The sequence below is a fragment of the Dermacentor silvarum genome, chromosome 4 (assembly GCF_013339745.2).
Source record: "Dermacentor silvarum isolate Dsil-2018 chromosome 4, BIME_Dsil_1.4, whole genome shotgun sequence".
NCBI lineage: Eukaryota > Metazoa > Arthropoda > Arachnida > Ixodida > Ixodidae > Dermacentor > Dermacentor silvarum.
Window position 1 is genome coordinate 182,203,451 of NC_051157.2, and position 24,684 is coordinate 182,228,134.

Sequence of the window (24,684 nt, forward strand, 5' to 3'; positions counted from 1 at the left end):
TGATAAATAAATAATACATAATGACTTCTGCTACTTGTTTCAGAAAGGCCAGTTAAAATGTTATAGGCGTTCCTGGTACCATATTTTTTTTTAGAAAGGAATTTGCACAAAATATGCAGGTCTCAAAAAATTACTTTAGTATTTTTTTTTTTTTTTTTAAGTTTGTCATGGCAGATAAGGTGTTAATATAGCTTGTCTGGTACAAGACCTGCTCTCGCTTTTATTAAAACCACATGGGAACAAGTATGTGAAGGCAAGGTCCTTATTTTAACTTGAGCAATTTCAAACAGTTCAAATAGAGCACTGAAATACTCTGCCTACTGAAACAAATGTCTAACTTGCTGCACAAACTTTGTTGCCACCTTGAAGCTTCCTGTAAGCTCTAGGGGACTATATCTTTGATTTGGCTCCGTACCTTCAGCTGGTAGTTACCCCAACTGCAGGTCTGTTCCAGTTGCCGCTCTTTCGAGGAGACTGCTCCTAGACAAAAGGCGGCAGGAAGATTTTGATGTCGGTGTTGTGACGACGTGCAGGTTCATGATAGAGTGTGACCGGTGCAAGGACTGGTTTCACGGGACGTGCGTGGGAGTCACGCGGCAGCAGGGACGGCTGCTCGAGAAGGAGAACAAGGAGTGGGTCTGCCCCAAGTGCTCCAAGGGTGAGTGGGGACGATCGCTGCCGCTACTACTTGTCCGCAGAGTGGGTCGAGGGAACAGGCTTGGTAAGCAGCCCCTTGAAGCAGGCGGGACCGTTGCTGGTAGATCCGAGTCTGCAAAGCTAGATCCACCTCATGTGCAAGCGCACATACATGCCCGCATTTACACATGTGCACACGTAAACACTTGCAACAGCAAACGTTGAAGCAGCTAGGCCTAGCTTTGCCACAGTAGCTACGGATACCAGTGGATTTGTGTGAGAGCGCTGGTTTGATGCTGCGAGATAATGAAAATTAGTAGTGGTGGTGGCTTTGTTCAATGCCATTTCGAACTTGCAGGGGTGCAAGAAGTCCAGGAAATCGGACAGTGAAGGGTTTCCGTGTCCGAAATTTCATATGCCCTTGTACATTGACTTTATGGGGTTAGTGGCGGTACCGTGAAGGTATCCGAGTTATCGGGCATGTCCGAAAAATCAGTTGTTGACTGTATAATATCGTCTTCGTATAGATTGAAAGTCTATCTCTTTTAGTGCACCACTGAAACATGGCCTCACACTTACTAAGCAAACATCCATTTTCATTCAGGGAGTAGAAAATTGTTGCTGCAAATTGGCTAGTTGAATTCCCTATAAAACTATGAAAAAGGGGTTGTTTTAAATTCTGATCACTTCAATGAGAGTTGAGGACTCAGGTGCATGCATGCCCAGACAAGACATTGCTCGTGGTAAGCACCACTATTCTGGGCTCCTTTCTTTGGTAAAACACAGGCGAGAACCGTGGAACTGTGGCTGCTGTGACCAAGAAGGAGCTGCACCGGCAGTCATCGTCAGAGGACAAGGCCCACCACACCAAGAGTCCCCACGCAAAAGCTGGCCACCCCAAGCCCACCCATCAGCCCACCCATCAACCCACCCATCAGCCGAAGCCTGCTGAGGAGCATGGCACACCTGTTGCCCCAGCTGTCAAGCCTGTGAGTTGGGAGAATGGTCTTCTTAGTGCTGGCATGCATGACAAAATGGAATGCTCTAATCTTGATCACCATCACTCATGTGCTCAGCCATGCCAAAGGAATAGGTGGATAGCTTCTAAATAAGCTTTATGATAATAATCTGATAGTCTCTGGGGTGTTTAGTATGTGACCTTGTGGCTGCATTGCATCGAGATTGTATTCTTTACAGGGGTGTGCGAAATCGAGTCAAATAGTGAATATTATAATAATTCGATTTGCGAATATTCAATACATTTGATGTGGAGACCTGTGCAGTGCTACAGGTTGCGTGCACCACAGAGCCCCTCGTGCTCGATGCCGCCCAAGCAAGCGTTTCACTCCTTTTTCGGAGTGCAGAAGGAGCACCGAGCACGCAGCGGATTTTGTCGCTGCGAGCGCTCCCCGAGGTCGGCCTGATGCGGGATCGCACGCACAGCGCCTGTGCAGTTTACAGAATGGCACCGCGTCGGCTATGGCCACCTGTGTCGGTACAAGGTTCGCCCGGGTCCACAGGACCGATCGAAATGATAGCGCGACGCGGACAGAGGAAACGGCAACAATAGCAGCGCATATTTTGTAAAGTGTGCAAGCATATTCGAAGATCGAGCCGGTTAGCCGTGGATAGGCATGCGGATTGTGTTGAATATGCAGTAGCGAACTTTAAGCCGCTTCAACAACCTTTAATCCAACCCGCACGTGTATCTCAGGACCGATCACTGATGAGCCACCTGTACGAACACCGAACCTGACAATGAAATGGCGCGGATGGTGCCTGCTCTTTCTTCGGCACCAGCTGCACGCAGAACGGTGATCGAGTCACGTGAACCAAGTAGTTTCGTATGTCACGCCGATTGGCCTTACCCACCTGCCGTAAAATTGGGATAGCCCGTCTGTATTTTGGAGAAAAAGTGGAAAGCAAAACTTACTATGTAATAAATAAGTAATTGCCGCAATACACAGGTCCACTGTTAAACTCAGAGCCTCACTGGTATTCAGGACAACCGAACATCACTAATTGATGAGTTTCAGAGGAGAAAAAGCACTTTATTATGTGCAACAGAAATTCTATTGATTAAATAAAAATGTTTTTTCCAGACCTTCTCATATTAGAACTGAACTGTAATCAGTGCTAGTATGCTAAGTAGACCGTACGGTATGTTTTGATTTTTATGTATATAAGTTTTAATGATAGCTTGCTACATTCTTGTTATGCAATGCTGGAGACTCCCAAGCATGTGCAGCACCATGTGACCTTGCCCAAAATTTGTAAGCGTTAAATTTTGTGAACATTTTTCTAATATTCGATACAGTCGCCAACGGATTTTTCGTACTCCAATAATTCGGACTTGTTGGATATTCCGGACTTCATAAATGCACCATCAAGGTTCCCATAGAGCTAATGCGTTTTCCCAGCCAATTTTTTAGGCTAAGTCACTTGTTCTGAGCCATGCTACCCAGTCATAGAAGCCACCATGTTGGATTTATCGCTGGCTTGGCTTCAAGGGGCCCGCTCTATAGCCTCCAAGATTGGGAAGGGCACAGTATCCAAAGAGAGCGGCGCGCCATGCCCCAGTCTCGGAGGCCGTGCCTGCTCTTCCTTAGCTGAGAAATGCTATAGGCGACTGCGGGTGCGTGGGCACCATATCTGTGTGGCGGCCAATCTCCATGGCAATCTCCGTTGGTGGACATCGCCAATGCAGTGACGCTCTTGTCGACTGTATACGGAGACAACGTCAGTCTTGCGCGAATCCAAGCAAATCTGAACACCTCCAACCGTTTTATGCAGCAGGGCATTATTAGAGATTTTTTTTATGCCACTCCTAATAAATTTTATTTTTTGAGGGTGAACGAGTTTTTTGGACTGTTCGATTTTTTGGACTATTTTTCGGCCCCCGCGAGGTCCGGATAATCGGTCGGTGGATGTGTCAGATTTGATTTTTTTTTTTCTTGATTCGATTTGATATTCTATTCGAAATCTGCCATTCGGTATTTGCACGCCCCTAATTCTTTACACCATATTTTCGATTACTTTACAATAGACCTTTGTTATCGCTTACACCACTGCCATTACTGTACAGGAATGTTTATACCGTGTTTACCACTGATGTTGCTTCTGAGCTGTTGTACTGTCTTTATAATGCAGGCCGCACCTGCACCCAAAGCAGTGGTACGGGAATGCCTGGTGTGCAAGCGCAAGGCCGAGTGCATTGGCTTGTACTGTGGCCGCGACTGCATTGCCAAATATGTGCACGATGCCAGTCAGACAATCAAGGTGAGTGGGAAGTGCTGCTCTCCTCTCGCATCGACCTGTGTTCTGTCTAATGGCTAGTGGTGGCAGTAAACTGGCAGGGGTGGGAATCCTGTGCCAATTGCGCCATTCTGATACTCAAGCAAATTGCGCCGAAGGCGGAAAAAAAGACAAAAATTTCACCACGCTGTGCCAGATCGGCAGCTTTGACTTTGGCGAAAGGTCTCCGGCATGGTGGTCGTAGCGAAAGGTCGCCGGCATGGTGGTTGCAGCGAAAGGTCGCCGGCATGGTGCAGGGCGTTGTTTCGTTGGTCTCTGAGCGCTTGCAAAAGCAACTTTTGTATCTGGCCACCAGTGGGCTCGAATGGACACACCCACTTAAGCACCCTGAATAAAACTAAAGGTAGCAACATTCCTGTAGCTTGATGCTTGAGCCACGAGTGAGGACAGGTGAGGACGTGTGGGCCTTATCTGCGCCTCCCTGTTGGCTGAGCGGAGACACATGGTTATGCAGGCACTGTTTCTGCAGAAATGTGCGCGAGCAGTACATACTTTTGTTTTCTTGGCTTTTTGTTGTGACATGTGCCGGCACCATTACAGCTGCACAATTGCTGGTGATTGCGAATCCTGAGAATGCGTCGATCGTGTTGCAGCGTAGTGTGATTGCCACGATCAAAAATTGCAAACTGAGAGGGTGAGATCGCGAGGAAGGTGCGTGCTTCGAGGAGTCGAGAAAAAGGAGAGGCCAAGGGATCAGCAGTGTCGCTCCCTTTGGCTTGTTCAGGGGGCTTACACCCAATCACTCAATGTGAACTCCAGATGTGTAAGTGCTCCTAATGAGTCTAGTGAGCAGCTAAGCGAAGGCAGTCATGTGTAGAATCTGGATTTGAAATTACTGTTCTTTCTGTTACTGTGAATTAGCGCGTTCCATATTTATTTCTAATGTTTACAACACGATCCCCTGCCATAACTCCTCGATGAGTTGTGGGGATCTACATGTACTGCACAGACCGCTTGTAATGTAAGTCGCCAGAGTCACAAATTTCAGCTCTATAAGCGGTACCGCACTATAACCAAAACATTTTTAAAGGCTGCGCACGCGCAAAACATGTAGACAAGCAGCATCGTGTCCAGGAATTGAACCATACAATCGCAATGGGCCCTCAATTTTGTTGGCCTGGTTATTTCTCTGCTTTCCAAGTGCCATACAGCCACTGCAAAGCATTTCGTTGACGCTGCACCAAACTGGAACTTGCACCGCCGACTCCCAACTTCTGGTTAGGCTCAGCCAGGGTGTCGGGCGACATGCCGTTGCGGGACGCTTGCTTTCGATACAATGGTCATGTGTGAACAATGCTCTGAAGTGATGAAGAACACAGTTTAACGAGACAGCGTCGCGCAGTCAAGGACGCACATCGCGATGGGCGAACGCAAACTTGCGGCCTCGGCCGATTTTTCCTGCGGTGCATGAGTTGTAAAAAACTGATTGATTTTACTATTGAAATGTTTTTTGGGGGCCTGCCTGATAATTCAGGCATTTCTACAATGTCCTTCCGGGTCCGAAAAAAATCAGTCTGCAACTTCCTGCACACAAACTAAATAGCCAAAGAGTGACACTGCACACGCGTTCGATGCAGACCACGTGCCGCTGGTGGTCGGAGCAAATCTTTGTTGTCTAGGCAAGGCCCTGTGCACCCATTGAACCAGCACACTGCCACCGTGGCTTTCTTTTCTTTTTCTCTCTCTCACTCTCTCTTCTGTTTCTTGTTCGCTTGCTCCCTCGCTTGTCTGTCACATTTTACTGGTATTTCGTCTCGCCCGGCTTCATTATAAGCGGTATGCATACACATTCAGTTCTATGGGAGGGTAAATGGGAGTCAGAAAAGGCCGCATTATATCTGGTCCTGCACTGTAAGCGGTTACGTTATACAGTGGAATCTCGATGATACAATCATGGCTAATACGAATTTCCGGATGATACGAATTTTTCTGTGGTCCCGGCCGAGCCCCATTACTTTGCAACGTGCTTGAGAGCGGTTGTTACGAATCGATTTGGGACCCGCGTCAGTGGATACGAATAAACGGCGCCCCACCGACGGCCGCAAAAGAGAACAGCGCGCAGTCACGCACGCGCTTTCTTCCTTTCTCTTTTGGTGCGGAGGCGCGGTTGTGGCGGCGGACAGCGCGGAGGCCGCGACTGGGCGTGAAGAGTTTGAAGTGGTGGTGCTTTTGTCGCTTTTGTGCTTTTCCTTTTGTGCCTGTGTGGGGAAGCGTGGCCGCTGCAGCAAGCGAAGGTTCGTGCCGTCTATCGCTTCAACGGAAACTGAGCAGCGTAAGCACAGCGCATACAAAGGTCAGAGCCGTGTGGAGATCACTTTCAAGATACGGTGCGCGCGTCACCGACAGCCGGCACAGGCGCAAAATACAAGAACGCATTTGTTGGCAGAGTAGAAGCCCCCCCTCCCTCCCTCCTTCCCGCGTTGCCTTCCCGCTTTGCTCCTTTCGGTGGGAGATTGCGTCGCCAGTTACCCTTGCGCCTGATTGCAAGATACGCATTTGGTGCCACAGCATAGCGTTGCCCCCCCTCCCTCCCTCCCATACTCCCACGGCCTTTCGTCGCGTTTGCTCTCCGCTGTGCGTTCGCTCTCTGTGAAGGCGCGCTTTCACTCGCACATACGGCACGCGTCGACGATTTTATCGTCGCCGCGCGCCGTATGCTCCTCCTTCTCATGCTCCTCCTCCGCATCGCCCTCGTTGATCTCCTCTTCCATCGGTGGGCGCATCTCGTTGAGAAGCGTGCTCGCTACCGCCCTTGTCGGCGATTTTTTTCTGCGGGAGCCGCATTATAACCGGTATTTCATCTCGCGCGGCTTGCACTGTAAGCGGTATGCGTATACATGGAGTTCTATGGGAGGGTAAACGGGAGTCGGAAAAGGCCGCGTTGTAGCCATTTCTGCACTATAAACGGTTACGTTATAAGTGGTCTATACTGTAAATGCTTTTTACGTGCGTGTGCCTGAGTGAGTTCACCTCTGACTCTTTAATTTAGCTAGTTTTAATTGTGTTTCGATGATACGAGTTTCGGCTAATACGAATATTTTTCGTGACCCCGTGAGATTCGTATCATCGAGATTCCACTGTAAGTGGTCTGAGCTGTATTACTTTCTTGACAACAATAATAAACTTTCTTGTCTTGTCGTGAGTTAGTTGGTGCTGTCGCATTATCTAGAATTCCTCTGAAGAACCACTGTGTTGTGACTAACCCTAGCTTCTTCACAACTTCTGTTGAAAAACACCTGCAATCACTTCACCATCACTTAATACAAAAATGTCAAAAATTCCTTCAGGCGGCACTTCCACACTTCTTTAATGCTGCAGAATGCAAGGTTTTGTTATTGTTACCCCACCTAATTATAATATTGCTCTAAATTAAAATTTGCATGATCCAGACTGCTCCAAAATCAGGATTTGTCTGCCCCAATTTGCTCCAGAATTAAATTGTATCTGCTCCAAAAATTGCTACAAAATGACTGGGCATTCCTGCAACCAACTTGCAGGCAGCCAAGCTAGACGGCGAGCGGCGTCTCATGTTTACGGAGCGAAGCTCCGGCAAGCTGGTTGCTGGCGTCACGATGCCCACACCGGAGAACCTCACCAACTGGCTGGTGCGCAATCCAACCTTTGAACTGGCCGTTGCACGTACACCAGGGCGTCCACACTCAACCAAGCAGCCGTCTTCCAAGCCAGCGCAAGCCAAGCAGCCACACACCAAGCCGGCAAAGCAGCCAGTAGCCGCTCCGGCACAGTCGGCTGTGCCCTCAGGAGCGAACACCACGTTGCCAGCACCCACACCTGGCAGCACGACCAACAACGCACCAGCCGAAAGCACAGGCAGCGCAGAAGCTGCGACAGGTGAATGCAACATGTGCACTGTCAAAATTTATGCATGCACGCGTTGAGTGAAATGAGCAATTTTGGAGCACAGAAGTTTGATCAGAGTACTGTGGAATCTTGTTGACGCGATCTTCATGGAAGTCGGAAAATAAAACGATAAATCCGTAGATCGTATTATCCAAACAAGCTCCAAAAAAAGTATCAAAATAAGTGTACTCGGTGACAAACTCGATAGCAAAGGTTCATGTGGCATCTAGTGGTACTGCTCCCCAGAACACGTTATGTGGTGCAGCATGACTCGACACCACACGAATTGCAGCCAGCACACTTTTATTCAGCAAAGGGGAAATAACTCGTCAACTTGCGCTGAACTTTCTGCCTGAACTTTCTTCTTTTCAATGTCCGTAAAGAAGTTCTTCTGGAAGTGAAAAAAGGTAGCCATCGTTTGCTCACTCAACTGAGCAGCAACGCACCGCCAGCTGGTGTGGCCACACTGCACCAGCAGCGTTTTACCGACGGCGGCGCACCGCATGCCTTTTTCTTCCAGTGCGGCTGGGGCTTAACACATTGTTCGTGGGTCGTTGGAATGTTATTTAAGCTAGTACACTGGAATATAAAGCTATGAGTTTTAGAAACACCAGTAAAAGCCCACTTCTGTAGTCGTATTATCCCATTTCAGGTGGAAACGTGGTTGCAATAACCAAGTGAAAATACATTGCTCCTATGGGAAGTTGTCCGGGAAAAGAAAAAGAAATGTATTAGTATCCTAAAAAACAGGATTTTGCATTCTTCCTTCTTTCAGCACACACACACCCAATTGTTATAACTGATAACACAGCATTGTAACACAGTAAGCGGTGCATCGGCTGCTCATTGTCATATCTGATACAGTTAAACCTGGATATAACGAAATTGACAAATTCCCGAAAAACTTCGTTATAAAGAGTATTTCGTTATATGCAGGTTCGGCACGAAAATTTGAAAAAGAAACGCTTACCGTATTTACTCGATTCTAACGCGCCCTCAATTGTAACGCGCACCAGTTTTCCGTTTTGGTCGAAGCACTCATCCTTGGAATGCCACACCAGGTACCGGATGCGTGGACGCATGTCGTTTCGCACAAGCGCGAGGCATCGGAAATGAAGAGCGAGCGTCACGATGACGTCGTAGCGTCGTATAGTGTTACAATAGAACCCCGCTGTTATGTTCCCGGGGGCTGCGTTTTCCCGGCTGTTACGTCGTTTTCGGCCGGTCCCGGCACAGCTCCCATAGAACCCAATGCATTGGCAACCCCGCTGTTGCGTTGCAACTGTGGGACCGTTCCCGCATCATACGCTGCGAACTGCCACCCCGCGCCTGCCCGAGCGGCCATTTTGACTTTTCATGTCGCTTGGCTTGGTGGCTTGACGATGGCATTGGCCGACCAAAGTGCCGGGGGCGACAACTATGACGTATTTTCGGTTTTCGCCAGCAAAAGTATGGCCCTTGAAATCCGTATTTGCTATCTAAAGATGGTGTCTATGACACGTTGTGGCCCTAAAATTGGTTTTGGTGCATAGATATTCCGTATAAAGTCCAAGGGCGATAACGCAATCACCGCGCACCGTATGCTGTATGTGCGAGTGAAAACGTGCGAGGGGAGCCGACGACCGCGTCTAAACCTCGCGCGTGCAAGAAAAGCAGGGAGGCAGCGCGCCTTCTTCCGTTGCGCTCGAGGCACCGGCGAGGGAGCAAGGGGGGAGGGATAGCGAGGCAGCACGCGATTCTTATCTTGAAAGCGATCTGCGTTGGGGCAGAGTCTAGACAGTGTAGGTGCGTCGGCGGCTCGTAGCTTTCTGCGTGCTGTGTGTTCTCAGCGCTCAGTTTGCGTTGAAGCGACAGACAACAGCACGAAGGTCACTTCGCTCGCTTCTCCAGCGGCGCTTCCACACGCCACCACCGTTTGACAAGCGCGTGTCTGCGCTCATCGAGTGTGATGTGTCACAGCGTGTACCAGCGCGTCAGCAACATCAACTGGAAAAGGACAGAGTAGCGGCTTGGCAGGCTAGGCCAGCTGCAGCAAGCGGCAGGATCAGATTTGAATGAAGGGAGGGGGAAAGGTCACGACCGCGGCGGCAAGATCCGGGTTGAGGGATGCAGGCCCGCCTCGCACATGCACGCATGCACACGTGCGCTCACTTCGCATTCCGTCACGGCGGAGATGGTGCTTCCGGTTGCTGCTCGCGCAAAAATGACAAAATTTGGGGCGAAATCTCTAGGTTGTCGGAGGGGGAAAATTCGTTATATCAAGGGGGTCTCCCGCTGCCACTTCGTTACGTAGAGGTCTCAAATACATGTGCTTTTATGGAGTAACGGCGGGGAATATAAAAACTTCGTTATATCCAGGAATTCTTTATATGGAGGTTCGTTATAAGCAGGTTTAACTGTACAATGTTAAAACCAATATTATTGTAAGTGGGCTCGACTGTACAGTAAAAGCTTGTTAATTCGTATTCCGCAGGGATGCTAGGAAAATTCGAACCAATGAAAGTCAGAGAAAAAAACAGTTCGGTTAAGTCGTGTGTATAGTGCGACGTAGCGTGAGCGCATGCACATGCTCGCACACGCTAAGTCATGTTGGTGAGAACGTCCTTACAGGGTGTTTCAGCGAACACTTTCAAAATTTATTTAAGGTTGCCTGTGGCAGATAGCCCAATTCTAGTTAATGATCTGGGCTACTCGAAGAGGCTGACATTACTTGCACAAAAAATTGAAATGCATAATCGACTAATAAAAATTTACTAATGAAGTTTTTAACTACCTGATGGGGGACCATATTGCATTTTACAAATTGTAGCCGTGTAGTTCGCAAGGCGGATCCACTTAGAATTAATTCTCAGGATGACATGAGTTTCGAGATATTAATTCCTGAACTTTACGGAGAAATGCATTGGCGTTCCAGTTAATTTTGTGCTTCGATGCAAAAAGAGACGTTTTGTTAAGAACCTAACTGGAACGCCAATGCATTTCTCCGCAAAGTTCAGGAATTAATATCTCGAAACTGGTGTCATCCCGAGAATTCGTTCCAAGTGCGAACTTGGAACGAATTCCTTACGAACTCCATGCCTTGCGAACTCCACGGCTACAATTTATAAATTGCAATATGGGCCATTAGGTAATTAGTTAATAACTTAATTAGTGAATTTCTGTTAATTATTCGATTATGCATTTCAATTTCTTGTGGAAGTAATGTCCGCCTCTTCAAGTAGACCAGCTCATGAACTAGAATTATGCTACCTGCCGCAGGCAACCTTTAGAAATTTTGAAAGCGTTTGCTGAAACAGCCTGTAGTTTGACCCACTGGCGCAGCCAACGTAGCCCTACGTGCCCAATGTTGAGGTGGCTCTTGCTCCATCAGCGCATTCGCGCCGACTGTGCCAACCCACACTGCATTGCGTGAAAAAAAAATTCGCCCACGCCGCTTCGCCGACGGTCGTAGACAGCCGTTCAAAGCGGCACGCGGTTTGCGCTGCGCCAGCCGAAATGCCATCCCCTCTATACTTGGACGCGCGCACCATCGACTGCTCCCTTCGAAGCTTGCGCAGAATGATCCCCAAATCGCGTGACATTTGAACGGCTGGCTGCCTGTGACTGTCGGCGAAGCGGCGTGGGCGCATTTTAGAGCCCACACCACTGCGAAGCTGGGCAGCCCGTGCGGCGATACCAGCGTGGCCAACATGCTCCTGGCGCTTTAGCACTCTCCCTATCCACGATGGCGTGGAGTTCGAATTAACGGTGGCGGTGCAGATTTCCGTGTGGATTAATGCGATGCGTTACATATTGCTTTCAATACATTGTTGGACGGACCGCGGCAGCTACTTCAAATTATCCAAAATTCTGAATTAACGAGTTGTAAATCAACAAGCTTTTGCTGTACGTACCTTTTTTTCCTGATTTCTTAACATTGGCATTGCTTTTATGCGCTGCTGGATACAGAAGTGAAGAAACCGGAAGCAGCCCAGCCGTCCCCCGAACCAGTTCGCCTGAATGTTCGCAAGGTGCTGAGGGATGCACTGCTCAACAGGCAAGTACTGGGCGTTCTCATTGCATGGAGCAACCATTTCTATCTCCCTGTCTCCTGACTCGGAGTAAGAGCAACTTTCAAACACCCAACTGACCACTCGTACTTGTGATCATAGCTTCCCATGTCACAGTAACTCTTTCTGGCATGCGCCTGAAAGTAGCACAAAGAAGGCCCAGGTGTGGTTCCTCATGAAGAAACGTTAAATTGTCAATTAATTCGTTCTTGCCCGACCATTTGCTAGCCCTTGCGTTAGGCAATTCGTTGGAGCAACCGCTCCAGAAAGGCAGTGGCCTAGAGACCAGAAAGAATATTCTTCAACTGTAGAGCTTCCGTTTCGAGGAACCAGTTTGCATTTCCTTTGGTGCTGCCCACACTTTCTTCTATAAAAATTTCTCCACCTCACGAGTTTGTGCAGTACTGTGCTATGCACTGCAGATACAAGGGCTCTGCAAATAACGAAATGCGTTCAAAAGCTCTGGGGGGTGGTGACCCTTTTTATGCTGGGACCATGTCGCAGCTTTGCCCTCATAGATTTCTGTGCCTTATTCGGTTTCTCTGCTGAGATGTCAGGATTTGTGCTAAAGGAGGAGGGGGTGTTCTGCCAGGTGCAAGGAGGCCTCGGACCTGTCATTGTCGGTGGACGAGGTGCGTCGCATGGCGCTGCGCATTGAGGAGGAGCTGTTCAAAGTGTTCCGGGACACGGGCACGCGCTACAAGTCCAAGTACCGCAGCCTGGTGTTCAACATCAAGGACAGCCGCAATCAAGGCCTTTTTCGCAAGATCCTCCGGGGCAAGATTCCACCCGACCGGCTGGTGCGCATGACTCCCGAGGAGCTCGCCTCCAAGGAGCTGGCCCGCTGGCGGGAACAGGAGAACAAGCACGTGCGTACCTCCTCATTCTCTTTCTCACATCAATTTCTTTTTTCTTTTGTAGAGCGCAGCTCTTAAGCACCCATTCCTGCGGTGAGCATCGGCGTCCTCGGCGTAACTAAGCGAACGAACACAGCGAAAAGAGCGCGAGAAGGAAATTGGAGGAGGAGGTTATGGCGAAGGCATGAGAAGAAAAGCATAGTGCCGCGCAAGACTTGCTCTGTGGCGATAGCGAGGTGGCGCCAGAGTAGCGCGCGTCATCTGTTCACCGATGACGCCATCGATACCATATATGAAAACAAAGCACTGCATGAGTGGAAATCTGTCTGCGATGGTTGATGGGAACCACTTCTACACGTCACCCACGCTCTGCCTCTCGTGATCCCCCGATTAGTGAGGCAGTCACTCCATTTGCAAGATGCCGCTCGAGACAGATTGACCATGCCAGCCAATAAATTGCGAAATGAAAACGCATATAGAGCTGCGCTAAAATTTCGCGTTAGGGAGTATCGTAATCATCGGTGAACTTTTTTTCAACATTAGCTGGATGTTTGTTGAGGCATTCCCTTTCCTTACTGTGCACTGTTGAAAGGGCATAAATCCAAGTTTAAATATCCCTGCAGCACTGTCTGAGCACAACAAACTACCCTGCCTAGTTGCTAGATAATACAGTTGCCTTCCATTAATTCTACCCTGATGGGACTGCTGAAATTGATATAATTATCCGGTGGGTCTACTTATACAGCATGCAGAAAAAAGCGCTAATGTACATCAATGATTCATTTCGCAGTATTTACCCAATTCTAGCATGGTGCCGAATCAAACACGCACACTTTCTATGCTTCCAAAGCAGAGAGTTAACGTAGGAATTGCATTTAAGCTTCTAAACAAAGTAGAAATCTAATGTGCATTGTATACTTTAGCAAGGAAAATGTGTTGCAAATGCCGGCAGGTCTACTAAAGTCTACTATAGCAATACAACCATGGTATGCGGTAAAGCACACAAATGTCGCGAAGGCAAGTTTGGTTTCGTATCCGATTGCATCGCACGGGCAGTTCTCAGTTCCCTTTTTGTAAAAAAATTTTTTTCATGAGCGTTTTAAAATTAGGCAAACACCTTATCAGACATTGTGAGCTACGATTATTGCGTGAAAATATTTCTGTGGCAGGCCGAAAGTAAGCATTTTCGACAGGAGAATCAGCACCAAAACTGCCAGGATGAATCAGTGGTGTGTTTCTCCGTTTTTGCTGCCTTTGTTTAACCCAACCCGTTGGTTAATTCAACCATTTTCGTAGTTCCCATCAAGGTCGAATTAACGGAAGTCTATTGTTTAGGCTAGCCAAGACATTGACATTGCCCTTTATAGACTATCCGTCTTAATTATTTGGCAGTGCAGGATTAAATGCCAAAATAACTCGCTGGTAGGATGTGAACATAAAAAGCAGCTATGAAATCAGATGAAGTATGACAACTGCTGCACAATCTTGCAAGTTTGCAGGATGATGATGATGATACTGGGGGTATATTCATATCTCATGTGTGCCCAATATTCTGGCTTACAAATTTGTTATACAGTAGAACCCCGCTGATACGTTTTTCACGGAACCGTAAAAAAAAAAACGTAACAGCCGGGAATCGCAAGAGCCTAGAAATCGGAAAAATTGAGAAATAGGAGTAGTCGTGAACTGCACACAATTTTATTTTAATTCTTACTTTTTAAAATAAAGTCGCAGTTTCGCCCAAAACCCGAAGCATCGATTGCGATATCAAATTAGTTGACAGCTATACAAAGTAAGGATAGTAGTTTTATTGTCCGTATAAACTTGTAAACATTCGCCTATTAGCTATATTAACAAGCACAGTGTCAGCATACACAGGCTAACATGAACACATCACACTTGATAAGTGCAGACACTGGCTGTCGAAATGCTGGCGTGAGGAAGCACGGTGTCAGCAGCGAGAGACAGCAGCACTTGCGTGCTGCTGTCTATCGCTTCAACGCAAACTCAGCGCCGAGAACCCATAGCATGCACGAAGCTACGAGCCACCGACGCCTACCCTGCCGCGTATTTACAATTGCTAGTAGGTACAGCGTTTGACCGCTGGCACCACGCTGCGCCGCTCGCGCGTACCATGTTTGTAGCCGCCGCCGTTGGAACGGAGGAGGCGTTGACGGAGAAAACGCTGGGCTGGTGGTGACTAGCCTGCTGTTGGGATCGGTGGTATTATAAACGCATCACTGTTTTGATGATCCAAATATAATCTCACTATCAGGGAGGGAGCAGTCTACCTGACTGGAGCAGTATTTTTTTATTTGGGGTGTTGCTACGCTGCGCTCCGCAACACCCCAACGACCGCCGCTTCGCGTCGGCACCACGGCTGCCGCCGTGGCGCTGGGGTTCAAGCGACCGCGCTGGCAAACAGTGAGAGAAAAAAAAAGGGAAAAGCGTGATATTAAAAACTGTAGCCAGAGCGGGTTTCGAACCCACGTACGCAAGATCCCGAAGCGAGCGCCGTAACCACTCAGCCATACAGCCACGCTTCCATGGGTTGCATTCGTGCAAACCATATCATTGCGTTCGAGCGCCCTCGGTGAACAGAACCACCTAGAAACGCGGTACGTGCGAGCGGCGCAGCGTGGCGCCAGCGGTCAAACGCTGTACCTACTAGCAAATGTAGTGTTGCTACCCTGCCTAGACGCTGCCCCCACCGCAGATAGCTTTAAAGATATGGCCCGCGCGACTGCACGCTGCCGTGCAGTTCGCAGTTCATGCCAGAGTGCAACGCCGCCCACTATCTCTCCAAAAGCCATGAAGCCACGTGACATGAAGCCATGTTAGGTTACTCCTAACTCAGAATGAAGTTAAAAATATGGTTGCTATTTTGAAGTAATTCGGTGTGTAAGGTTCCTACTACTGAAGTGCTTTTACATTGAAATAATGGGCTTCTGGCTGGGATATTTTTGAGATTACTAATCTGGGGCATCTTATCATGCCAAGTTCTAAGAACCAGATTTCACCGTATTCTCTTTCCACGTAGTAACAACTGTAATCCAGCTACCTTTTCTGAGAGTGATCTGTTGTTTGCTGTGCAGACCATCGAGATGATCAAAAAGGAGCAGATGGAGGCAGCGCAGAACGTGTCGTCACACGCGCTTCTCAAGAAGACGCACAAGGGCGAAGTGGAGATAGATGACGACAACCTCCGACTGCTGGAGGTGAGTGGTGTTACCACCACTGGCATTGTGGCTGTTAGCTATACATAATTTGGTGCAGGTAATGCAAGAACGGTTCTTGGTCTAAAGTACAAAAGGTCTCTGCTTTACTCCTTTGCGTCTTGCGTACTGCCCACACTGAATCAGGTATCGCATTGTCGCACCTGGAAATGTGCATTATGTTGACATGGTTTTCAGCTCTGTCTCAAACCTGCTGCTTAGCACAAGGCCGTTGGTTTGATTCCCCGACAAGGTGGGGCCAGATGTAAAAATGGTTGTGCTCTTGGACTTGGGTGCTTGTCAACCAACCCCAGGTGGTGAAAATTAATCTGGAGCCTACTACTGCAGCGTCCTTCATAATCCATTGTGCAGTTTCGGCACATTGAGGCATTGTTTCAATGGAAGCAGTGATCGTCTCACGGTAATCTTTTCAACCATCAGTTGAAGTAAGGAGTACCGTCCCTTTTTTTTTCTTTTAGGCTGGATAGCAACGTTGGATGGAACTGAGTACGATCAGTCAGGGATCGTGTCATGTAGAAATAGTGCCTGTAGCCTCATCTGGTGTCCCTTACATTCAAGACTTACTTGGACATCATCTCTGCAAGGGAGAGCCATCTGTAGCTTAATGGTCATCTATCGTCACCATGTGTCACAATACCACCCCATAGTATCTTGGTAGCGGGGCTTGCGAGCCACCTCTCTGCTCAGTGCTTCACCTTCGTCTTCCCCCCCAAAATGTAGGGACAACGGCATGCCTTGACGGCCATAGTCACGATGTCCTACAATGCAATGCCTATTCTGGCACTCATGCGCTTCATGAAAGGCAGGGAACGTGTCATATGTTAAAGGCATCTCCTCGGGAATCTTTACCAGCAAAAAGTTCTCGAATGTGCGTTGTACGAAGAGAGTTATCTGCAGTTTAATGCTTTTGGATGCCACACTGTCATTGCCTTTTCCTTCTTTTCATCATTTGATTACAGTCAACAACCGATAATTTGGACATGCTTGATTATTCAGACAGACCCACGGCGCTGCCACTAGCCGCCATAGACCTAATGTATAAGGACTACTGAAATTTTGGACACCGTACAGCGCATCGTGCAATAATTCATACTCCGACTGCACAACTGTGCTAATAGGCCACTGAGTCTAGCAAAATGGCAATATTTTCGTATAATAATTGTCGGCCATGCCGCTGTTGTTTATGACACCGAAAGATCGGAAGCCTAGTCAATTTAGTAGTCGCCAATGAGAATTCGATGCATGCTTTAATTGGACTTTCTGTAGCGACAGCATGACAATGGTCGACATACGAGCAGCGATATTGTAGTGATGCTTCATGCTCGATTCTATGCCACTCTTATCATCCACTGTTCATTGGTGGCTGATACCATCGATAACCCGTGCAGAGGGTCGCTCTGAGCACTGACAAAGTGCAAAAAGGAATAGTATAAAAGGCATTGTTAAAAAATCGAGGCCATGAAATGTCTATGACAAGGGTATGTGTAGGTGCGTCAACAGAGCAACGCCAGTTGACAAACTTGGGGCTATATTTTTGGATGATCACTTTTGAAAGATACTTTAATTTTTGCATGACTAGCACCAGATGTGTTGACGATAGCATTTCCGCACTGTAATAAGGTAGCGCGCTTGGCACTGAGCCAGGAATACCGTCGCTCTTATACGCCGGATTGTCTTGCGCTATAGTCACGCAAAAATGGAAGGTATCTGCAAAAGTGACGATCCGAGAATGCCAAGCGTACAGTAACATTTTTTTAGCCATTTTTAAAGTAAAGGCACTTATTTTTGGGCGGATCTGGTATTTTGGACTCGCAATAATGTGGACATTTTGGCGGTCGCTGTCGAGTCCGAATTATCGGTCAGCGACTGTGCACTGAAAGCTATGCTTCTTCCCCGTTGTGCAGTGGCGCTCGCCACACTTCACCCAACATTGCACTGGGCTTTGTTGAGCCGTGCTAGCTGATCTGGAAGCTCATAAATGTAGGTTTATAGTAGTCGAGATAGTATATCACTCTAGGGGGTGTTGGAACATTCGAAAATATAGAATAGCAAGTCTACAATGGCCTATTCAATTTGTTCGTTGAATTGAATAGTCAGTATTAGTAAATAATAATATTTTTAAGTAGTTTTTGGGTAGTTTAAATTCTAAAGTACGCACGAGCAGAAATAATATTGGAGCAGATGTGCAATAAATTTCATCCCACAGCCATAGCAGACACAACGAGCAAGAAGTTATGCAGTGGAGTACACTATGCATTGCTCGGGAAGCTACACGTTACCTCCCAAATGCGATACTCGCAGTCGCTGAGCAGTCCTGGGTGTGTAAAGAAACTTCTTATTTGTTCCGAATGCTCCATTAGGATGCCTAATAAGCAATGCTTCATAACTTTCAATGCTATGATAGGTGCTAACATTGTGAGTACTATAAGCTATGAACATCATTTTATGTTAATGGTGCAAGTGGTTGTTTGTTATTCTAAACATGTTCATTTTATTCATGTCTGGCATTAATTGATTTGTAGTTAATTGGGTAAAAAAATTACTGCTTGCACAGTTTTATACGACACCCGTGCCATATTAACATTGAAGGCACGGAATGAATGCACAATTCTTGTTGTGTGTAGGAACAGCAGGAGTACGAGCCATTGTGCTATGTGCTAGGTTCGTTGACTAAGTCTGCGCTTACGTTTCAGAAAGCTGATGAGAAAGCGGTGGCCGAACACCCTGAGCCGCCAGCTGCAGTGGCACGCGTGCCAAGTGTCGGCAGCACGACAGCGACCATCGAGACTGCCGAGAAGTCGGCCAGGGACACGACGGACGCGCACCGGTCACACCTCTTTGATCTCAACTGCAAGATCTGCACGGGAAAGGCAAGATGCTGCCTTTGGTTAAATTTTGTGCCTCTTCGTGGCGGGGGTAAATTCAGTACACCTGCACTTGCTGAACTAGACCAGGAGGCACTGAGCTGCATCATGCGTTTCACTTGTGTAGCACCGACCCATGCTGGTAGCTCGCTGGCTAAAAGGTTTGGCAGCTAAGCATGAGGCCGCAGGTATGATATCTGTGGCTTGGCTGCATTCTAAAGGGGAAAGGGGGGGGTGCAATAACACTTGCATGCCGAGCGTTGGGAGCATGTTGATGAACCTTGACAAATCAGTTTTTCAGAAATCTGCTATTTGGAGGAAGTCACATGAAAGAGCAAATTGTGAAAGGAAAATTGTTTGGTGAAAGGGAAAGGGAAGCCTGTATGCGTTTACGTTGTAGAATTGTGCTACTGTGAGGGAGTAGAGTTTTCGAGGCTTGGCGCATACTAAATATTTTTGAATATTCGATTTAATGTTACGCTGTTGGGTGTTTGCATCAGATCAAATTTCAGTATCTGCCATCTTTGAAGTATTCGAAATGAACAAATATAAATTTGAAAACATGTACAATCAACGCTTTTGGTTTCGTTGAGCAAGTCACAGTTCCAGTTTTTAAAAGGCTTCAAATAGCCAGGACAAGCCAAAGATGAAGAATTTGGTTACAGAAAGAAACCTGCCAAGTGTAGATGATGATGACCACAGTGTAGAGTGCTGTATGCAATCTAACAAATATGCAATCTAAAGCAAATGGATGACACAGTTGGCACATAGTGCCAGAGTCACATTGTATTTACTCCTGACTCTAACGCGCACCAAATTTTTGCGGGCTTAAAGTAGTAAAAACACATCTTAATGTAACACACCCCTGATTTATAAAATAAAATATAGCATGCACCCAACATTCGCAATGAGAAAAAAAAAACGAAATGTGTAGAATTTACATTCACTGCAGAGATATTTTCGATGAGGTTTCATAATGAGAGTGGTGTGTCACCATGTGTGATTCATTGGCCACAGATGCCAAGCACACGGGTGGTATTCTCGAGCGATCTGTTTCAGAGAAATACTACTGTCACTCTCGCGAGATGTTACGCCACTCTGCATTGAACTTGTCAAAGTATGTGGCCTACAGCGTTCCTGGCAGTGTGCGCACATAGCACACTTAAGACTTAGAGATTGACTCCAACCAAATAAGGAAATTTACTAGCCCTGACTTTTCGGAACCAATTTCGGCTCCTTCTTCAGGGGGTATTCTTCGGAGGTGGCGGTGTGCCGCTTTTAAAAGGTCCGTCGTAACAAAGGAGAGGAAGGGGGAGAGAGCGTAAGGTGCGGAGACACTTGGCAGGGCACCTGTTCTAGACAGACAGAATAGGTGGTGGTGGGGGGGGGGGGGCTTCGGCGTTGCTGGTCGGCTGGGTTGTCCGATGGTCGGCTGGGTTGTCCGACGGCGCTACGCAGCGCCGTCGTCGAACATTCCGAAGACGCCGACCACAAGATCTCTTTCCAAGAAACCCAAATCCTTCATTCAGAGACAAACTGGCGAAAAAGGCTGCTACTGGAGTCGTGGCACATTCAGAACACGGCAGGTAATATAAACCGCGTGAAGGGCATTCTTCCTTCTTTGTATGTTCATGGCCTTGCAGACGCGACGAAGGGAAGAAAGGAACCCCCGCTCTAGGTCAGCAACACCAAAACATCTCGTCCCCCTTCCCCCCCACCACCACCTCTTTCGTCTGTCAAGAACAGGCGCCTCGTCAAGTGTCTCCCCACCTGACGCTCTCCCCCCCCCCCTTCCTCTCCTTTCTTACGACGGACCTTTAAAAGCGGCACACCGCCACCTCCGAAGAATACCCCCTGAAGAAGGAGCCGAATTGGTTCCGAAACGTCGGGCTAGTAAATTTCTTTATTTGGTTGGAGTCAATCTCTAAGACTTAATCAATTTTCCCAACCAGACAGGTAATTCTGTCGAAATGTTTAGCTTCAAGATAGTACACTTGGAACAGCGCCAGAAACGCTGGCTGGCCATATACAGTGTAGACCGCTTATAACGTAAGTCGCCATAGTCGCGAATATCCGCTCTATAACCAAAGCAATAATTTTCAAGGCCCGCACATATGCAAAACATGTGCACCGAGCCGCCACACGTATGTGGCTAGAACGTTTGCATTAAATTTACAGTCGAATCTCGTTAATTCGAACCAAATCACGTGGCGGCACCTCCGACCGGCATTGCTCCGGCACCGCCATAGAGTAAAAGCTCAGGAGTGACCCCTCAATGTCGCGTGCGAAAGAAACAAAAAAAAAAAAAAGAAGAAGAAAAATGTGGTGGAAACTTCACCCTCTCTTAAATGGCAAGGTCGCCGATTCTGCGTTGCGCCGGAACATGCGTGTACTTGCCGACGTCTCAGCCACGTTACCGTAGCCACGCGTAGAAAATGGCAGTGAACCCTTCTTTCTCCTTTATGCTTCCTCTACTTTCTAGTCACGTGTTGACTTTGCACGCTGCGGTTACAATGCAGAGGGAAGCAGCGACGCTGTCCCAGGCCGGCCAACGAAACTGCCCACGCCCGCTTCCCGATAACGGCAGAAAATGAAACTTAGGGGAGCTGGCGCGAGCGGCGGCGGCCTGCACGGCGGCGGGCGCGCACGGTGACACTCGAAAGTGAGGGAGCTACGAGGGAGGGCGAGGGGGGCCACCGAAGCGTCGGAGTTGCCGAGGCGAAATCCACTTCCCTGCTGCCCTCCTCCCTCACATTCCACGGTCTCCGTGTGCGCCCTTCGCCGTGCTGTGCCGGTGCCGCCCGCTCCCTGAAGTTTTGTTTACTGCCGTTATCGTGAAGCGAGTGTTAGATGGCGTTGGCAGTTTCGTGGCCCTCGCTCGCTATGCGCACCGTGATATTTCACGACTCTCAATCAAGATTCTGGTTTCAGCCTCACTGGCTGTTCGTTCACACCACGTGCCCTTCTCCTCCACTTCGTCTCTCTTTCTTCCTCGAGCACTCCTTGGGGCGCCAGTTTGAGGGGAGCGTTCGCCGTCTCTGCTGACTTGCGTACTCCCAGGCAGCCGCACTGTAACCAGTATTTCGTTTCCCGCAACTGCACTATAAGCGATACGTGTATACATAGAATGCTATGGGAAAATTAACGGGAGTCTGAAAAGACTGCACTATATCCGGGCCTGCACTATAAGCGGTTACGTTATAAGTGGTCTATACTGTATACAGCGACGCATGCGGTGACGAGTCGTGCAAAATCTCGCAAAAGTGATGGCATCTTCGAAAGTGATCAACCGAGAATACTGCTCCAGATCCAGCACACAATGAACCCACATCATGACCCACAGAAACATCACAAAAACGTTCTCTTTCACCGTCTTGTGATGGTGATGCATCTGACAGTTACGACGGTAGGCTGTTGCCAACGCCGCCAACGCTGTTTTGGTTTCGTATCCATTTGTAGCATGCAGGCAGTTCCCGGACCAATTTTCTCGGAAAAACAGTTCGCATTAGATTGGAGTAGACATGGTAATTTCCTCCTCCACTCCAACCATGAAGGGGCCACTCTGCCATGGCATTGATCTGAGCTCCTACAGTCGCTGACGTATTTTTCGGACTCCAAAAATTCGAGCCCCAAAAATAATGGGGCTCGTTTCTTCGACCTCCACGGCAATGCAGTGAAGCAGCAACATAAGTTGTCGAAGCAATGCAGAAACAAAATGGCTAATGCATGCTTTGCTTTTGGTTTTACGGCGGAAGCCGCCTACATGACAACCTGTGATTTTTTCTAGTAGTCTGTGATTTAGCGTTTTTGAGTGTGGTCACGTACAGGGTGTGCACAGGTCCTTGAAATTTTTTTAAAACACTTTAAAAATTGAAAATTGCATTTCAAGGCCTTGAAAATCCTGAAATTCTTTTTCCCTCCTTGAAAACCCTTTTGGGTTTTTCAAGGGGCCTGATTATACGACCCACTTTTCTTGGCAACTCAGCGTGGTCCCAGCAAGCTCCGCTACGAGACTGTTCTATTGCTTACCGCGTCCACCACTGTGATTCGCGATGCCTGTTATGCTATTCCTTTGCACGTTTTTTGTGCTTCGTCAGTGGTTGGAGCACCACGTTATCAACAGATTAGCCAGCCGTGAACGGTGGATGGTGAAAGTGGAACAGAACTAGAAATCAGGCAAAACGCAAATGCAACCTTTACGACTTAGTGGCTTGGTTTGTACTCTGGTTTGGGCGCCGTAGGCAGCTAGTAGGTTGACTATGCCTTGCTAGTTTCAATTACAAAGCATCAACGACCATGCCGGTGACGTATCAAAATAAAAATACAGTAGGACCTCGTTGATACGATCCCGTTACGTGCGATTTCCTGGCGCGAGCGTTCGCGATCGAGAAAGCAGAAAATGACCCAATACAGTTACGCTTCTTTTTTACCGGTTCATACGTTGCCGGAAAACATGATCTTTTGGCACCAATGTCGCTGATAGGTCGCTAAACGATTGTATATGATACGTTTCCTGGCCACTAGATCCTATGTAAACAAGAAAAGGCACGAAGCACGCACAATCCGGCACACTATCCACCCCCAGCAGCATCTTCCCCGCAATACTCTCCCGCCCGTCTCTCGTGAAAATGCTGGTGCTGCAGGCAGCACAAAGGGAGGCTCATGTATAGCTCTCGCAGCATCATAAGCATCGGTTTCCAGTGTTGCCCACCAGCCCGATTTCGTTTACATTTCCCGTCGTAGTCTTAAAACACTCCGCAATAGGAAAACGACAATGTGCGTCTCGGGTAGCTTAGGCCCCACAGCTTGACACACATCCGTGTCTCGTGCCACCACGATTCGCACTAAGCGGTTAGGTCAAACCTTCCTGCTGTTTACCCAGGACGAACTTGAGGAGCACAAACGTAACCTTGCCAAAAATGTAAAAGCGATAACGCATGTCTTGGCCCACCAGCTTGGCTCACCAGCTTGGCTCACATGCTTGAGCCCGCCAGCTTGGCTCACGTCGGCGTCCCATGCTGCAATAATTCGTGCAATGCTTCACATAACGTATAGTCGGGTGAGAGAGGAGAGGCTCCACCCAGATGACTGAAGCGCAACAGCCGTTTGCCTCCGCAACTAAAGAAATAGTCCGGCAGACGCGACTCGGCCCAGCTCGAAGCGTGGGCTGCCATGTTCTCTCACGTCAATCTAGAGTACGCGCCCCTTGTTGGAGGCCTTGTGTGCGCATCCACCTTTGAGGGACAAATGCCACTGCCTTCTAAAGTTGTACCCGACTGTAGATGTCGACTGCAATTGATACTGTGAATTTTTTAGTGACTTCCGATCGTAGGTTTTCTCAGTTAGTATGTTTCCCTTTGCATTTTCTTCCCCAAGAAACATATGAACGAGATTCTACTGTTTAGCTATTTCTGCGACTCTGTTAAGTTAGCACACGGTCGTACAGTTCGAGTCCGAAATTTCGTTCGTCCTTATACATTAAGTCTATGGGGCCAGTGGCGGTGCCACAAAGCTGTTCGAATTATGTCCGGATTATCAGTCGGCGACTAGGCAGATTGTGGTACACGCATTTAGCTTCATAGGACTCACGCACAGCAAATGAAATTGTTCCCGTCCCATGTTTGACGCTGCATTCTTTGCCGTCTCGTCCCATTGTTCGTTTCGCTTCTCTTTCTGTCGCCAATCGGTTTTCTTTTGACCAGGCAGGCGTGACATGCGTCCACTGCGTGATTTTTTTCATGCCCCTCGACTTCTGGCTGGCTTTCACTTCCGGCTGGCCAGAAGGTGCTGCAGCTTCTTGGAGGGGGAAAAAAAAGGAAATGTTGCATTATTCTCTTATTTTGTTAAAAAAGAAAAGAATTTTTTT

The 24,684-nt window shown here is 48.0% G+C and overlaps 1 protein-coding gene across 3 annotated transcripts in view; it reads left to right on the forward strand.

The window, feature by feature from the left end:
- LOC119450815 (death-inducer obliterator 1) overlaps window positions 1-24,684 on the forward strand; it is a 78,592-nt gene that overhangs the window by 19,006 nt on the left and 34,902 nt on the right. For all 3 annotated transcript variants that reach the window (XM_037714309.2, XM_037714308.2, XM_049666257.1), the window contains 8 exons: window positions 534-658; window positions 1,423-1,625; window positions 3,787-3,915; window positions 7,449-7,803; window positions 11,761-11,848; window positions 12,454-12,730; window positions 15,814-15,936; window positions 18,648-18,824. In XM_037714309.2, the coding sequence (XP_037570237.2) occupies window positions 534-658; window positions 1,423-1,625; window positions 3,787-3,915; window positions 7,449-7,803; window positions 11,761-11,848; window positions 12,454-12,730; window positions 15,814-15,936; window positions 18,648-18,824 (1,477 nt within the window). The remainder of the gene's footprint in view (window positions 1-533; window positions 659-1,422; window positions 1,626-3,786; window positions 3,916-7,448; window positions 7,804-11,760; window positions 11,849-12,453; window positions 12,731-15,813; window positions 15,937-18,647; window positions 18,825-24,684) is intronic.